At 39.5% G+C, this 17507-nt stretch overlaps 2 protein-coding genes across 2 annotated transcripts; one reads left to right on the top strand and one right to left on the bottom strand.

Annotated features, from left to right (window-relative positions):
• The first annotated feature begins 6086 nt into the window (after positions 1-6086).
• LOC126594570 (putative serine/threonine-protein kinase) lies at positions 6087-9259 on the top strand. Its single transcript, XM_050260931.1, has 6 exons — positions 6087-7079; positions 7168-7283; positions 7784-8000; positions 8116-8353; positions 8452-8602; positions 8797-9259. The coding sequence occupies exons 1-6, from the start codon at positions 7007-7009 to the stop codon at positions 9136-9138; spliced, it is 1137 nt and encodes a 378-aa protein (XP_050116888.1). The 5' UTR covers positions 6087-7006; the 3' UTR covers positions 9139-9259.
• A 1816-nt stretch (positions 9260-11075) lies between these two features.
• Positions 11076-13652, bottom strand: LOC126594568 (serine/threonine-protein kinase-like protein CCR1). Its single transcript, XM_050260929.1, has one exon. The coding sequence runs from the start codon at positions 13439-13441 to the stop codon at positions 11114-11116; it is 2328 nt and encodes a 775-aa protein (XP_050116886.1). The 5' UTR covers positions 13442-13652; the 3' UTR covers positions 11076-11113.
• Between the last annotated feature and the right edge of the window lie 3855 nt (positions 13653-17507).

Below are 17507 nucleotides of genomic sequence, written 5' to 3'. Positions count from 1 at the left end.
AAACGGCTCAATGCTTGAGCAGGCGATCACTTTAAGCTTCAAAGCATCCAACAACGAAGCAAAGTACGAGGCCTTACTAGTAGGGGATTAAATCAACTTCGTTTGGACATTCTTATCCGAGGATCCTACACCGGGCCGCATCTCCCCTGCCTAGCGCCTACCGATATCTTGAAGGTTCTAAGCTCAATCCATAAAGGCATTTGTGGGAATTACTCCGGAGGCTAATCCTCAGCACAGAAGACTCTTAACGTAGGCTACTACTGACCTACCATGCACCCAAATACTAAGGAGTTAATATTAAAGTGTGATCGCTGCCAACGTTACAAGCCGGTACCAGCGCTGCCTGCTAGCAAACTACATCCGCAGACAAGTCCTAGGCCATTCATGCAGTGAGCGATTGACCTGGTAGGGCTAATGCCTCCCACTACTAGGGAAATAGGCATGATGATCGTGGCAACCGATTACTTCACCAAATGAGTAGAAGTAGAGCCTATGATGATCACGACTCAAAAGGACATAGAGCGCTTCATATGAAGGAACATCATTTACTGATTTGGCATCCCTTAATCCATTGTCACCGGCAACGACCCGTAATTTATGGGCAATGATTTGGCGAAGTTCTTCCAAAAGTACAGCATCAAGGAGCACATGTCCATGCCGAGATATCCTCAAAGAAATGGGCAGGCCGAAGCATCCAACAAGACGATGCTCGACTGCCTCAAGAAATCCCTAACCAACAAGAAGGGAAAATGGCCAGACGAACTTCCCAAATGTCTATGGCTATATCGTACCACTAAAAGACGAGCAATCGGTGAGATTTTTTTCTCTTTGGCATTTGGCTAAGAAGCAATCACTCATCCCAATGTCATCAAGCCAAGTATCATCGCTGTACTACTAAGCATTAAGCATAACAGTAAGAAGATGGCAACAAGCTTAGATTTGGCAGAGAATAAGCGCCAGCAGACCATCACCTGCATTGCAGCTTACTAACATCAGCTCCTCACCAGTTACAACAAAAGGGCCAAGATCAGGCAGTTCAAGCCCGGAGATTTAGTCCTAAGAAAAGCCTTCATCATTGCCTGCAGAGAAGGCTCCAAAAAGATGGATCTTATCCGGGAAGGTTCGTACAAGATCAGCAGAGTAGGCGACAAGAGTAATTATACATTCGCCAACATGAAACGACAAAAGGATTGAAAAACAGTGGAACGCCTACAATCTGAGGAACAACAATGTGTGACCTCCCGTTACATCAAAGTTTGAAGACTCGAACAGCTCGACAAGCAACACCTGACAAGCCAAGAACTAGCTAGTTGTTATGCAGTTCCTACCTTATAGCTAAGTTCTCGTTCGTTTCACTCGTTTTTCAATGAGGAATTCAGAAGTAATCACAACTTGGATCAGCTGCATGCTTACAACAATTGATCACTCCTGCACTTCAGAAGAAGACCGTACTATTCTTAGAGACTCATCGCAGGAATTGCGCCCTCCGAGAGACCAACCATGCTCTCCAGTGCGAGAGGGTAAACTAATTGCTCTCTAATGCGAGATGGTAAACCAATTCCCCGACACCCACATGGGTCAGCTCTCCAAGACGGGAGGATAAACTTTACACTTCGAATATCCAGACGTGGATGAGCCTGGTTGCTCTAGTATAATTAGATGCACAATGGTTTGCGCCAAGATTCCTAGAAGTAGCCACAATGATCTTTTTCAAGGCTTAGCTAACTGAAGGATTTTGGGTCTCTTGGCCTAATCCGTGGGGAACCGGGCCCTAGAGACGGAGGGGGCACATTACGCAGTACATCCGATGGACGACTGCCCTGGAATCCTAAAGCTACTACCGATTGCACTAAGGTACAGATTCTGGAAGACTACCTACGGCTTGCCCTTTGAGCAGTAAAACCGCATTAGACTTATACAACCGCACATTCTTGTGAAAGGTTAAACAAGCTAGCATGCATATATGAAGTTTTATCCACTGCCGACATGCTACATAGTCGATAAGCTTCACCTCTGCCAATCGTGGAACAACCTACACCAAGTCCTAAAGTGTTGTGATACTTGCTACGCAACCTACAGAATTGGAGAAAGTCAAGTTAACAACCTAGTGGTTATGCGGACTTGTCTGCTTCGGTAAGTAAGGCATCCGGCTGCCAACCCTATGGCTAACAACTTTGCAAAGTTCTACACCAACACCTACGGCTGCATAGGCTACGCGGACTTGTCTGCTTATAAAAAAAGTAGCATGCTTGCCACTGGTCTATCAAGTCTAAAGGTTAGGGCATGAACAAAAGAAGTGAAGATGAAGAAAAGAGAAGGAAAACATGTTTATAAACAACTAGCAAAAGCCGAAGGAGTTCAAGCAAAACAAGAGCTACAAGGAAAAACAAATAAAATCCTAAAGGCTACCTAGAAGACTATAGCAGCTTGGATATCCCACGACTACTCAGTCGCCACACCTTCAGCAGCCGCGACGCTCTTAGCAGCGGTATCATCCGGCGCTTCACCCCCGGCTGCCCCAGCCTGGGCACTAACTTCTCCAACTACTTCACTAATGGAAGCCTCAAAAGTAAAATCAAGCAAGTCTTCAGGATAAATAGAGAAGGTTCGAAACCTCGAGCCTAACATTTTCACCTTTCAGGTGCTCATCTTCCCCGAGTAGACCAACATGGATGCTCTGCAGCTCATCCACTTCCTTCTTCAGACTTTTGTTGATCTTCAGTACACCTTGAAGTTCCAACACTTGGGGTTCAAGCATATCGATGATTCTCTTGAAGTGGATCACTTGGTTATAAGCAGCAATCCACTCTTCATCATTTGCAGCAGAACAAAGCTCAGAAACGACATGCTTAAGATCTTGAATCTAAGGTATGTGACATCCGATCTCATTTTTTGCACTTTCATGCTTAACTTGGATTGCGTTAAGCCTAGTCTTCAAGTTAATGATCTCTTGGCGAGCGGTCTCAAGTTGCAAAGAAGTGGGGGCAGAAATATTAGACCCTTTCAAAGCAACGAGCTCAGAATCTGCCATAGTATTTGCCATCTCCTTAGCAGCCTTGCTATATCTGCATCATAGCAAGCAGAACAGTCATTCTATATTGGGTCGTATGCTTCGCAAACAAGCTTGGGCAAACACCTTTCTGACGCCATTACAAACTTGGCATAAGCATTCATGTTTTCAAGAGATCTGGTTTCAAAAGCACATAGATCTCAGCAGCCTCCCCAGAAGCAGGCTTAGTGGATTTCTCACAGCTGCTTACGCGAGCAGTTTCCTCATTCCCAGCAGGCGAATCAGTCTCAGCAGCATAAGGAATGAGCCTTGACGCCACTTTACCAGCAGAGTCCACATTATCGCTCTTCATAATAGCAAGCCTGTTCAAAGGTGAACCGGACTTAGCTCCCAACAGACGTCTTGGTACAAAATTCGGCACTAGGGGCATGATAGGACCTTTATGCCGAACAATCCTATCAGCAATCGTACTAGCCATTCTTGACATGGCAGGTGCCACATGCTCAGATCTAGCAGCCTCATTTTTCGTCCCCTTGGAAAAAGTCAAGTCAATCACAAGCCTGGAGGCAGTCGGCGAACCCGCGCGAGCAGCGAAAGAAGTATTTGGTTTTTTCTCAACCGGCATCTCTTGAGCAGGCAGGGAAGATCCCTTTTCCCACTTTCACTTGCAGCAGGATCCACAATAGTGATTGGACGAGCCAATGCATTCGCCTTGATCCTATTCACCTCATCTTTTGGGAGCAGCCCACTTTTCTCTTGATGAAGAGAGTTAAAGTAGCCAACGCCATTCGTGGTACCTAGCAGGGGAGTTCAACCCAACATTCCAGTAGCTCATGAGGCTCGCAACCTCTTCATTTCTCTCAATCACCGGCCTAGCTCGCATTATGTCCAAAAGCCTAAAAGGACATGAGCCATGTGACTCGCTTAGTACTGCGCCCCAGTGCCACAATTCGCGGCCCCAGCCACACAAGCTGCCCTTGGTTCTAGCCAAGTTGAGTAGCTTAAAGTAGTGGTCCCTGCCACAATACCTTATCGGCCCATGCCAAGCCGACTCCTGGCCCATGCCAGCCGACGTGCCGCACCACCCCGACGGTTGGCCTGCGGTAGCACCATCCAAGAAGAAGACAAGGAAAATTAATTTTTTCTTACCTCAGTGCGGCACGAAGAAGACGAAGAAAGCAATGAAAGACGATCATTTGCATGGGCGAGATGTAGAAGATTGCTAGAGGAAGGGGACCAAATAGCCTCTAAGCTATCCCTCTCTTGTAGGGTAGAATAAATCGCTCTCCAAAGTTGATTTAATAACCCACTTAAGGTGGACTTAAATAGGCTTTGAGAGAAATTTATTTCCCTTTGCTAGAAGGATCTAATTTCCTATTAAAGAGAGAATCTACATCAAAATAGGAATCAGTCTTAAGTTTCCTAAAGCAAGAATATCTTTACATCTACTGCCATTTTTTGCGAGCAGCCCAACAGGTGTGGGAGCATTTGTGGAGCCAAAAATATTCATAAGGCGACACGTGGATTTTTGACAAAAGAAGACAAAACTACCCTTGGGGCATACTGAGATTCCTACGTGCAAGCAGCAGACAATTATCTCTCAACCAAGTCAAAAGTGCCCAAAATAGGTATCAACTTAAAACCTAATTTATTCATATATTTCCTATTTCATTATTTAGCTAATCAATTAGCTAAATACTATACTTATTCCATAATTCCTAAAACATTCCTTCTAAAATAATGATAAATAGCTAATTAATGGGTTAATTAGCTAATTATTCCCTTAATTAGCATTTAGACCATTCACTTTACCCTAACTCCCACAAAAAGGCCAGCCATCTTTCATCCCCAAAAGAAATCAGCCTTTCCTTCTACCTTTTTTCCTTTGTATGACAAATAATTAGCCAAGTTAATTAGGGAGTTATTGGCTAATTATTTTGTAACTCCTAATTAAACCTAAATTAAACCCAAAAAACCCTAGCTAGGCCGGCCACCTCCTATCCCTATAAATATACTCCCATTCTCACCAAAAAGTCAATTCCAACACACTTGCAAAATTCTCAATACTCTCCAAACATTTTTCTCTCTAAATTCTAACTTCGACATTGGAGGTTCTTCGGCCAAAGCCCCCCCCATTCATCGTGGGCGCGTGAGGCTCTTGGCCTTGACCCTAAGGTGTTAATTGTTTTGTAGGTGCAATTTTGTTCAAGATCAAGGAGAAAGAAATTTGCATCCACACTAACAGTTGAACTAATATTAAAACAGAATTCCATGAGATTAAAATCCAATTAATCCACCGTGTATTATACACAGGAATTAGGGTTTTGTCTACACCAGGACACCATACACGTACGTTAGAATATATATAGGATGTGGTAAACACCATAGACTAGACTACAAGACTGGTCACAAGTCCCAGACATAAATCTTCTGGATACAGAAGGAAGGAACCATCTGTTAGACTGCTCATGAGTGCTTGCTGACTATGCGCATCCCCCAAACTCCAATCCTCGCGTTCAAACTTTGATCCATTCAAATGTCTGAACAAACCAACAAGGGTGTTTTTGTCACGTTGGATTGGATTGATAGAATCACCACATGGCACCATGACCTTCCATTGACGTGGCAATAAGCCAATTCTACGCATGAGTGCAACCTATTTTTTAATTTTCTTAACTAATCACAAACTCACATGAAGTGAAAGTTGAACTGTTAATTAACGGTTGATTATTTGTTGTGAGTATTGATCGCCAAGCGGCCCAGGCCGTATCATCTAAACATAGCACGTTCATGTATGAACATGGCTTGGCTCCTTAATTGTGACGAACATTCTTCTTTATCTGCAATGTAAGTTTCAATTGACACATGAACATATACAAATCGTTAAAACATACCTAAAAACGAAAAACTTGCGCATACGCGTCAACAAGACGGAGGAATATTCTGTGGAAAGAATGGTCAATTGCTAGTAGGCAGAAAGGGTCAAAGGCTATGGCCAATAAAAGCCTTTTCTCCAAAGACCTTCCAAAGAAAACTCTGTAATATTCAACTGGTCTCCAAGCAGTCATAGGGGGATGTGGTGCTCATGTCTCATTCTTTGCACATTTGAGTCTTTGATGATTGCCTTTTTGCTTCTTTTAGACGTGTTGAATCGTTAAATTGCTAGTTAGGCACTTTTGCTAACTTATTTAGTTATAACGTGTTTACTTTTGCACCTACATAACCACATACATTTGAAACTGCATCCATATGATATTATTTTAAATTGAATGAAAAGGAAATTTTTGTTTGATCAAACTAATTATGCTTTTTATTTTCTAAGCCACCATAAATGCTAGACTCGACAAAAGTATACAAAATAATATGATACGAACACGTATGAATATTTAAGCGTTAGATTCGAGCCATGTTTGGACGGGTTTATAATGGTTTGTCATGATTACTAATGTGCTTGTTCACAAAACACAACACTAACACGTTATCTTTGTGAAATATGTATTTGTTTACTTTGTAAATAATAATTTTAAATTTGTAACGTATTTATTTTTTAGTATGACTTTTGTTTTTTTTTTTTTTTTCATATCTGTTATCTATGTGTTTGGCCTAATTTATTTTGAGGTCAATGTCATAAGGTACATTTGATATTATTAAGTAATTATATTCGTAATTTGTTGACGTGTGTAATATTCCGACACTATAGTTAACAAGTCGAATTCTAATTTAGAATAATTTTTTTTTGGTCGATAATTTAGAATATTCAAATGGAGAAAATTTAAGTCGAAACTCAAACTAGGGAATTTTGCAGAATTGAGGTCAAAACCCGCGGGCAATATTATATTGCTGAGTCTCCATTTCTGTTCTTTCCGTTCCTGTTTCTTGGGTTGCTCTCCTTAATCCAATTTTAATTAGTCCCAAACTTCAAGATTTCACTATTCAAGCAAACCCAAGATTCAGCAGCAAAAACCCAACAAAAAAAGTGCATCCAGCTGCTGGAACATGAAGTTCCCACTTCCTTGCACAGATTGCTTCTCCTCCTCACCTAAAAAGGCCATTGAAAGAAGTATGCAAGGTATTATTAGGGTTTGGTTGTTCTTGGTTTTTGCCGCAGTTTACTGTGGTCTTAATTGCTTTATGGTACTTTTTTTTATACAACCCAGATGGTCAAAATCCAGAAAACTTCAGAATTTTCTCTTGCAAGGAGTTGAAGTCTGCCACCAATGGCTTCCATTCCTCTAACAAGCTTGGAGAAGGCGGATTTGGCTCTGTTTATAAGGTTTTTCTCTCACCTGCAACATCAAATTCTGCATATATTGAAACCAGTTACATTTATGATTTATGTGTGTGTTTATATACATAAAAGTAAACTGCTGTGTGACCGCCAAACTATTACAAATTGATCCTGAAATTTTTTTTTCTTGTAAATTAATCCTTGAATTATTTGAAATTAGCGAAATAATCCCTTACTGTCAAATTCGATGAAATTTCTTTCACTTTGCCGTCCAATACTGGTACTTGACCACCTCATTCTTGAGGGGGTAAAGTCATGGCAGTATTTGACTGCAAAATGAATGAAAGTTCATTCAATCTGACGGTAAAGGTTGAATTGGCTTATTTCAAATAGTTCAAGGGGTTAATTTAGCAAAAGAATAGTTTGGGTGGTTAATTTCAATTGGAGTAATAGTTTAGGGGGTCAAACCTGCAGTTTACCCTATATATGTATGTAATATAGATTATGTTTGCTGATATGGGGTTGATTTTGATTGAGTTATAAAGGGTCAGCTTAGAAATGGGAGCCTTGTGGCTGTGAAAGTTCTTTCCGTTGAACTGGAATCGATGAGAGGAGAGAGGGAGTTCATAGCAGAATTGGCTGCTCTGTCTGTAATCAGACATGAGAATCTTGTTAGGCTTCAAGGGTGTTGTGTTGATGGAGCTGCAAGATATCTGGTCTACGATTACATGGAAAACAATAGCCTCACACACACTTTACTTGGTAAATAATCATTCATCCGCTTCTAAATTCTCATTTTCTACCTGAATAATCCACATTTTAACTGGTTTTATTAGGCAAATTGTGAAGGAATTAACGATTTGATATTGATCAATAGGTGGAGAGAAAAACAGGATGAGGTTTAGTTGGGAGGCAAGACGGGGTATTTCGATAGGAGTAGCTCGAGGACTCGCCTATCTACACGAGGAAGTTGATCCTCACATTCTGCATAGAGACATTAAATCCAGCAACATTCTTCTTGATAAGAATTTCATACCGAAAGTAGGCGATTTTGGGTTATCGAAGTTGTTAAGGGACAACCATTCTCACGTTAGCACTCGTGTAGCCGGGACAATGTAAGTTGTTTGAATCAGTAAATCTTCTTGCGTTGTGATTGGATTACTCTTTGAAATGCTACTGCGTTGCTAATGGGGTGTCTCACAATAACCAAAAGAGGTTATCTTGCTCCAGAATATGCAATTAGCGGGCGTTTGACGCGAAAATCAGATGTCTATAGCTTCGGAGTGCTGTTGTTGGAAATTGTCAGCGGCCAAGCAGTTGTGGATTTTGACATGCAACTTGGGGAGCAGTACCTGGTTCAGAAGGTAAACAAATTAAATTAGAGCATCTAATTACTACTTGCATAGTGCCTTTGGATGCATTTTTGGTATAAACATAAGAGGATTTGGCGAGATTAGCTCCTCAAATAACAGTCAATATTAGACTGAAGCAAAGTGGCCTTGAACACACTTTCGATTGTAACTTTTGAACTGAAGCAATGTTGTTTGTGAACTTGCAGGTATGGGAAGCACACATGGCCGGAACCCATGTACAACTAGTTGATCCTACGCTTCAGATGAACTTTCCTTCGGACGAAGCCATCAGATTCTTGAAGGTAGGCCTACTTTGTGTGCAAGAAAGGGCCAACCACCGGCCGCGAATGTCAAGGGTGGTTGAGATGTTGTCCGACAAGGAAGACATCAAGGACTCTCATATTTCGCAACCCGGACTTGTTTCGGATTTCATGGATATCAAAACGAGGCAAGAGAACTCATATGATCATAGCACTTTCTCCAAGGCCTCTACATCTAGCAGCACACAAAATCAGTATAAATCTGAGGATTATGTGTTGTCCTTGTAACCATTCTGCAAGGCTTATTTTTTCTCAACTTGTTGATAGCACTTTTGCAAAGTACATGTGTACAAAGTGAGCTCCCAGTAAATTAATGCGAAAACCAGCATGTATGATGAGCTTTTCTCGACCTGTTTCTGTTAATTACTGTGCCAAAAGTTCATAAACAAGAAGTAAAAGGCAAAAATTACATTGCAGACCGAATGGTTATGACATCCAAACCAGTTCTAACAAGAACCAGACATGCATTATACGTATGCTACATGCAAAATTCTCTTATCCGAATGTTAATGTACGAGATTTAATATAAATCTAAACGAAAAACAGAAAATCACAAATGTTATAAGAGTAAATTGTAGCTATGGTCCCTTAACTTTAACTCAATTGGAGTAATGATCCCTTAACTAAAAATCCATTATCATTGGTCCCTCAACTCATCAAAATGTCCAGCTATGGTCCCTCAACTAAAAATCCATTACCATTGGTCCCTCAACTTTAATTCAACTGGAGAAATGATCCCTTAACTTTAACTCAATTGTAGCAATGGTCATTACAACATAACTCGTTTTGACAAAAAATTTGACGTAGTTGACGAAAATGATCATAAATACACGAGTTGAGGGACCCTAATTATATGAATGGTTATTCCAACGTAACTTATTTTGACAAAATTTTGATGAAATTGATGAAAAAGACTAGCTACACATTTTGATAAGTTGAGGGACCAATGGTAATGGATTTTTAGTTGAGAGATCATTACTTCAATTTGATTAAAGTTGAGAGACCATTGCTACAATTTAGTCAATGTTATAATGCTGGTCGACCAAAAATGAAGCGGGCGACAGGCGGTCCAACCCGGCTCTAACTTCCAAGCCTCACTTGTCGACCACCCAATTTCCAAGCCAAGACAGTGCCTCAAGTCACTAGGACATGTACCTTTTGAGTGCGAGAAATGTGAAGAACTACTTGACTGGTAGTGGAGGGGCCTTTTGGCGAAAGGGACTATATGCCACATATATGTCCCTCAACTTTTTGCCCACTATTTACTCGAATCACCTCAGAAACCAATCAATTGACAAGCTTTTGAGTTGTCAAATTGCACAAAACAAGCTCAACCAATCAACAAAGCACTGAAAGGCCACTTACCTTTTCTAGTTTTTGTCTTCAACTTGGTTATGGTATGCACGGCCACTGTGGGGCTATGAGAGAAGCTGCAATGCAAAAGTCACAGAGATAAGGTTATTTCCCTCTTCCAAAACCGACTCGTCGTAAGAGTGCTTGGATGAGTTGGATTTCCATTTCTCCGTTGATTCAGTTCACAAGATGCTGCTGTAGTTTTCACACTTCTGAGTTCTATAATGAGTTCTATATCAAATGACCGAAAAATCGCGGTTCAAAGAGACTATATCTAATGCAGTGAATGATTCAATACTCCTCAAATCATAAGTAGAACTAGTCAATGAATAATATGAACAAAATCATCGAAGTATGATGATGATGGTTCAGAAATTTAAATTGTTACCGTCATGACTAAATACACGAAAGAAATGGAAGATTCTGCTAATACAAAACGCAACCACAGAAAATGTGGTAGTAAGTAAAGAATTTGTTAAATTGATAATGAATCATATGCTCGAAACCATCGTATAAAATGAAATGTTCAGGGCATAATCATGCATTAAATCTAAAATAGTGGCTCCCAAATTCAAGTAGGGATGGCTCTCCAATGCTTTACATGAGAAGGGAAATTATTGGATGAGTATCAAGTGGAAAACTAGTGTGGAATGGTACAAAAATCATGTTCCCTTCGCTTTGTGAGGATTAAGGGAAATTATCCGAGACAAGCAGATTAATCACTTCATTTACAAGCAGCTCATAAATAGATGTACAGTTGAGGAAGATTAGAGCAGTACTTACTGAAACAGTTGTAACAAATATTTGTTCAATTAATCTTTGATGAATAGCCGGCGACCTGGTTCAGAAACTACAAGGTCAAACCATCTTTCACAATGTGCTCCAACCAAGATGCAATATCCGACATTGTAGGACGCTCGGTTGGATTTTCCTTTATCGCCAGTCCTGCTATATCAGCAAGCTTGAGCAAAGGCTCAACATTTCTCGGGAGAGCTATATAACGGTCGATTATGGCAGCTGCCTTGTTCTGTTTGATTAAAGGCAGTGCCCATTCGACTACACTTGGCGGAGTGTAATCTCTGTCATAAGCTTTCCTTCCACTGAGAATCTCTAGCAGTACTACTCCAAAGTTGTAAACATCACTTGCTAAATCTCCATTGAGATCCCTGTCATTAGATGTAAGGAGTCCGAAATCTGCAATCCGCGCACTCCATTCAGCGTCTAAAAGAATGTTCGAGGTCTTGACATTGCGATGAACAATGGGAGGCACAAATTCCTTGTGAAGGTACTCAAGCCCCTTAGCAGCCTGCATTGCAATTTTCAACCGAAGGCTCCAATTCAGGGCTGAAAGCCCACCATGGAGATGATCATAAAGCGTCCCGTGGGCCATATACTCGTATACAAGCAGTCTTTCCCCCATCTCTGAGCAGTAACCCAATAAGTTTACAATGTTACAGTGGCGGATTTTGCTAAGGACCTCTAATTCCATTTCAAAGTCTCGACTGTTTGTGTGAATTATAGTGGCAGCATTTGCTCTCTTGACTGCAACTTGCTGTCCATCTGCTAGCACAGCTTTGTAAACAAAGCCAAAACTTCCCCTGCCAAGCTCGTTAAACTCCTTGAATCCGTTGGTGGCGTCTTTTAGTTCTGAGAGACGGAACACTTGAGCAATCCCAGGACAGGGAATCACGGATGGAGGAGGGTTTGGATCCTCATTATTGTCAGCTTCCAACTCTGCTTTCCCAATGCAAGATTTAAACTGCTTTTTGCTCCCTTCTTTTTTTCGAGAAGTTAAACGGGGAAGAAGGCACCAACAAATTAATATCAACAAAAAACCCAAAGCAGAAGACCCGAATATGATCACCAACCTACGCACATGATTCCAGAGCTTTTTCCTCATTTCTGGAGGTGTTTGAAGCCCACAAATATCCCAACAAGAGCTGTTCTGGCAAAGAGAGCAAGCTGTGCACACTCTATCAGCATGTTGAGTACATGAACTAGACAAGAAGAATCCTTCGGAGCAATTTGACCCGCACGAGGAACAAATCGTAAGATCTTTTCGAACACACAAGCTTGTCAAATCAACCTCATTGAGTGTGCTAGCATTGAAAGCAAACTCACCTTGCCCACAAGAACCAGGAGTGCAAAGACCTGGACTGCACAATTGCAATGGAGGATCATAATCGGTTGGGGAGGCAGTTGCATTGGCAGCCCAACAATCAATCACCAAATCATCTTCCCTGATCCCACAAGTGGTATAATCCGACGAGGCAATCGCCATAAATCCGGAAGCCTTTGGAATCAAAGAGGAGTTAAACATCCCCCAACACTCCACTCTGTGATTATCTTGTCGAATCCCGCAATAATGATGATCACCAGCAGCCAAAGACACATACTGAGTTCCATTTGGATGACCATCCAACAAATCAGCATCACCCCAACAATTCAACTCACCAAAATCTGAAATTCCACAGACTGAGGCCCTCCCTGAAGCTAAAGCTGTGAAATTCTGTAGTACCGGACCCGAAACACCTAAATTCGAAGAATTTGGCCCCCAACAAATCAGCCCTCCATCTCTAACAGCTCCACAGCTAAACCCTTCACCAGAAACAACCCCTTTGAAGACAAGGTTAGCAATTGCCTGGTCAGAAAACAGAGTGCTCTGTTTCGAACTCAAACTTCTATTCGAAGTTTCAAAAATTTCCCAGCAATCTACAGTTCCATATTCATGGTCAGAGTAATACGACCCTCTAATAGCACACACATGGCTCTTCCCAGCAGCAATATGAGAGTAACCGGTGGACTTGAATGGTAGAGGAACAAGATCTATACCTGGGGAAACGGTGATCCAACAATACGCCTGCGAGGTGTTCGCTAAAATACCACAAAGAAAATTTTCACCACCGGAGAGAGCAGCCATCGACGGAATGTTGCTGAAAGAGGCGGAGGACGAGGATGACGCCGAAGACGACGTCGATGGAGAGCTGTTGAACCCCCAACAAACCACGCCCTGCTTCCCGCTAGCGTCTATGGCGCAAAAGAAGCCATCTTTGCCGAAAGAGGCCGAGATGGGTCCCATTGATCCGAACCCAGATGCGGAGGTGGAGCATAAGAGCAGGAGGAGAAGCAGAGGAGGTACGGACCGAGATAACCCAGAAAGGGCTTGCTGGGTTTGCATGGTTTTGCTGGGTTTAGAGTTAGATCAGTGATGCAGCATGGAGTGGTTCGATGGTGAGCTTGCATGTCTGTGATGTTGTTGTTGGGTTGCTGAAATTAGAGCTGTGAGTGTGAGGATGGTGACGATGAAAGAACGTGGGTGTGGCAGCCATTTTTACAGTGTTTTGGTGGACCGTTGGAAGGAACGTCAAAGTACTAGAACTAGTTACTGAGTTTAACTATATTTTAAGATATTTTAATGCTAATAATTGGTTGGATTTCTTTTCGTTTACTGCGCCGTATGTAGTTACTGTGTGTACCGTCAGACATGGATTACGGATCGCCACTATGTCGGGTACATGCTTAAACAAGAGGGGAGAGTTGGGGGGTTTGACTACCGCATCACTTTGAGTTCTTTACCATATAATTTTAGTGTTCAATTAATTTGTGATCGTTTGAGTTCTTTATATGAATTGTTTAGCTGTTTACGTGGTGATCTATGATGGATTAATGCTTCTAGATCTGTCTGGTTTGTGTCAAACGAGTGTCATTATCACATTTTCAGAGTTGTCATGTTCGTAATTTGATACGTGTTATGAGTACATTTTTAGAACTCTCAAGTTTGTATGAGATATAATTTCATCTAGGTGTATGATATTGATTCTTCATAGTTTCATAGCAGGTTCATGTTTGTGTGAAATATGTATCGTCAACACTTCTTCAAAACTGTCATGGTTGAGTCAAATACATGTCGTTAACACTTTACGAAAGTATCATGTTCAAGTCAAATATGTGTCATAAGCACTTCTTTCTAATTGTCCTCTTCATACTGGATACAGTAACACTTTATAAAAGTGTCATGTTTGAGTCTAACACCTGTCGTCGACACTGAATCAAACTTGTCATGTTCATATTGAAAAATACTTGAAGAAATTTCATGTTCGTTTCAAATACATGTTATATTCTTTTTTTTTTTTTTTAAAAAGAAAAAAAAATCCTAACCATGAGGAAAAATTACAATTTTCGCTTGTTCATTTTTCAACCAATTCACCTTCCTCCCACATATATCACTTTCTTAGCCAACATCCATGGTTCTAATATATTCTATAAACATAACATATCACTCTGATAAAATAATCAGCCACCAACATTCAAACCAGATCCAGTTCGTCATAGTGAGCCATTTAATATGATATACACAAGTTGACTAATTATTCAGACTATCAGATAGCTAAACCGAAAGTTAATTCCTATTTCATTTCATGTGTTAAATATATTTCACTCATTTCTTATAAAAATATATCATTAGCATTGTCCACTCGTCTAAGATAGCATTATTTATGAATATTTTTTGTTACGTAAAATCACACCTGCGACAGAAGATATTGGTGTAAAAAATGGACCGATGCAGAAACTATTTGGTGGATCCAAATGAAAATGGAGGATCTAATGCGCATGAGCAAATCGTGTTGGTTTGCATTTGATATATAGTAAATGAGACCATGTTGAAAAGTTGCTACATATTAAACATCATAACTAGTACCAACTGAAAGAAGGAAAAAAACCCCACCAAGTAGAATTCTTTATAACTAGGAAATCTTGAGCAAGTCGTTCTGCATTTATCACTGATATATGGTGTTACTGATTAACATATAGTGGCGGGTCAAACTTTAGGGGTTCTCAAGGTTAAAGTATAAGTTTTTTTTGGATAGAAATACAGTATGAAGCGCGGAAAAAACTTCAGTTTATTCACTAAAGTATTTGATCGAACACTAAGTGGGTTTGTTGTCGTTAGTCAAACGATGTTGTGCACATGTCAATAGATACAACATATGCGTAATCAATCTGATGAGTGATATCAAAAAAATTGGTCCCAATGTACATCTGCTCTTGTTTACATATTGTTATGGAATGAGTTGGTGCTAAGTGAATTTGAAGGACTGATCCATCGCCATTTAAACAACCGTTTCTTTAACTACTAACTAATTTTTGTTCTAACAACAATAACATTCTCCCCAAATTCAGGCTACAAGGTCTCATTACGTTGTGCTCTCTTGATAGCTCAAAATCTTAACAAAAAAAAGTGTTGAGTTGGAATCGATCCCATTCTACTTAAGGATTCTTTTGGTTCCGTAAAAATTAGTATCGAAAAACCATGAACAAAGAACTTTCACCGCGTTTTCTTCCAACTTTTTGAGCTTAAGAATATTGGTTTTAATAAAGAATACAGGCAATGAACTCATATATTAAGGTATAGGACGAATAATATGCATCGTTAACATGAGTGAATATATGATAAACATTACACATGAGTGAATATATTAAGGTATAGGGCTAAAATCATAACAGACATGATGGGAAAACTTGTAATGGACATTATTTCTGAAGGTGTCCCACTTGACAAGCAAACAAACAAACAAGATAACCACAATTGATTTAATTATTTCTACTAGCAATGAATTCAATATTTTAATCAAACTTTAGATTTTATTTAGATCAAAATCTCAATATATATTAAAGCATTTGCTGCCAAAGATCAAGCCCTAGAAATTCTCAACTGTGATCTTATGATATCACGTGGTTGCTAGGTCACATTTGTCTGGCCTCTATTGGGAATGGCTCTGGTCAAAACCATTTCCCTTTTCTGTCAAAACAAACCCTATGGGGCTGTCTCATATCCTACAAAATCACATACTGTTGGTATATAGATTGAGCACTAAGATGGGGACTTTGGAACGATGTTTTGGTCAATCCAAAAATTCTGTCCAATCCAATGTATGTTATGATTTCAAAATAAAGTTTTCGGCCTTTGGTTTAAAAAAAAAAAAAAAAACTAATGAAAAGGGTTTGAAAATTTTGAGTTTTAATGATAAGGACAAAATAAATGGTAAAGTGAATAGTACCAGGATTGACTTTTTAGTGTAAAAATATGGTTTTTCGTTAAAGTGAACAATACCGGGTGGTTTTCGTTAAAGTTCTCAAAAAAAAAAATCATGGCATAGTATTATTATTTCATTCATATTTAATTAGAAGTATATTTTTAATTGGAGAATCATTTTTGTACTTCTTGTTATACCTCAACACTTTCTTGTTTTTCATAGCTATTTAATTAAGTGATTGATCAGGATAATAAAAAAATTAAACCATGTGAGAAAATAAAAAAATTAAACCCTCATTAACATAATCTTTCATAAAAAAATTATAACGAAACATTGATGTTAGAAAGTAATCGTGCAATTGATATCACTCCCTAAAATACAAACATGTCTTATAACGCGTTAATTAATGACACAAAATCATGACAGTGATACAATCACATGATAAAAAAAACAAAAGATGGCAACATATTTTCACTTAACTTCTCAAACACATCTTTATTTTTGTATATCAAAATACACAAATCAAACGAAAATAATAAATATAATTCAACATAAATATGTAAAATATAAAATTAACATATTTATCATTTCTCAAAAAAATTTACTATTTCTCCACATGGGAACCGGATCCCCTCCTGAGCATAGGGTGGGGATCCTCCTGATCGGACCATTTAGATCATTGAAATTTAATCAAACGGCTACAATAATTATAATTTTTAGAAAGTTCTCTGTTTGTAATCATTGGATCAAATTTCAATAGTTTATATGGTCCGATCAAGAGGATCCCCATCCTATGATCAGGAGGGGATCCCGTTCCCTCCACATGGTCGAAGCTTTAGGGTCCTACATTACTGTTCAACACAAAGCCTGTGATGCAATCATGCAAACCATGCATTGTCTGTATCCCCTAATTTTTAGGCCATCCAGAGTCAAGAGTCGGCAAGACTCATTTTTGAAATTTTTTTTAGTTGTGATGGAAATATAGATGATGTAACACGTGTTTTTATGTAAGTAATGAAAAATTTTAATTTTTAAATTGTTAACATTTTAACACATATATTCCATAATTTATATAAAAATACATAATGTACTACCTCGTATGACGGTCATACTAAAAAATTTCTCACATTTTTGTTACAGTCTATGAGTGAGGCAACAAGATCCATCGAATAAAATACTAGAAATCAAAGTGGGATGGAGCTCAGCTTG

This window comes from Malus sylvestris, chromosome 12 (genome assembly GCF_916048215.2).
Source record: "Malus sylvestris chromosome 12, drMalSylv7.2, whole genome shotgun sequence".
Classification (NCBI taxonomy): Eukaryota; Viridiplantae; Streptophyta; class Magnoliopsida; order Rosales; family Rosaceae; genus Malus; species Malus sylvestris.
This window is presented reverse-complemented; position numbering and strand designations above follow the sequence as displayed.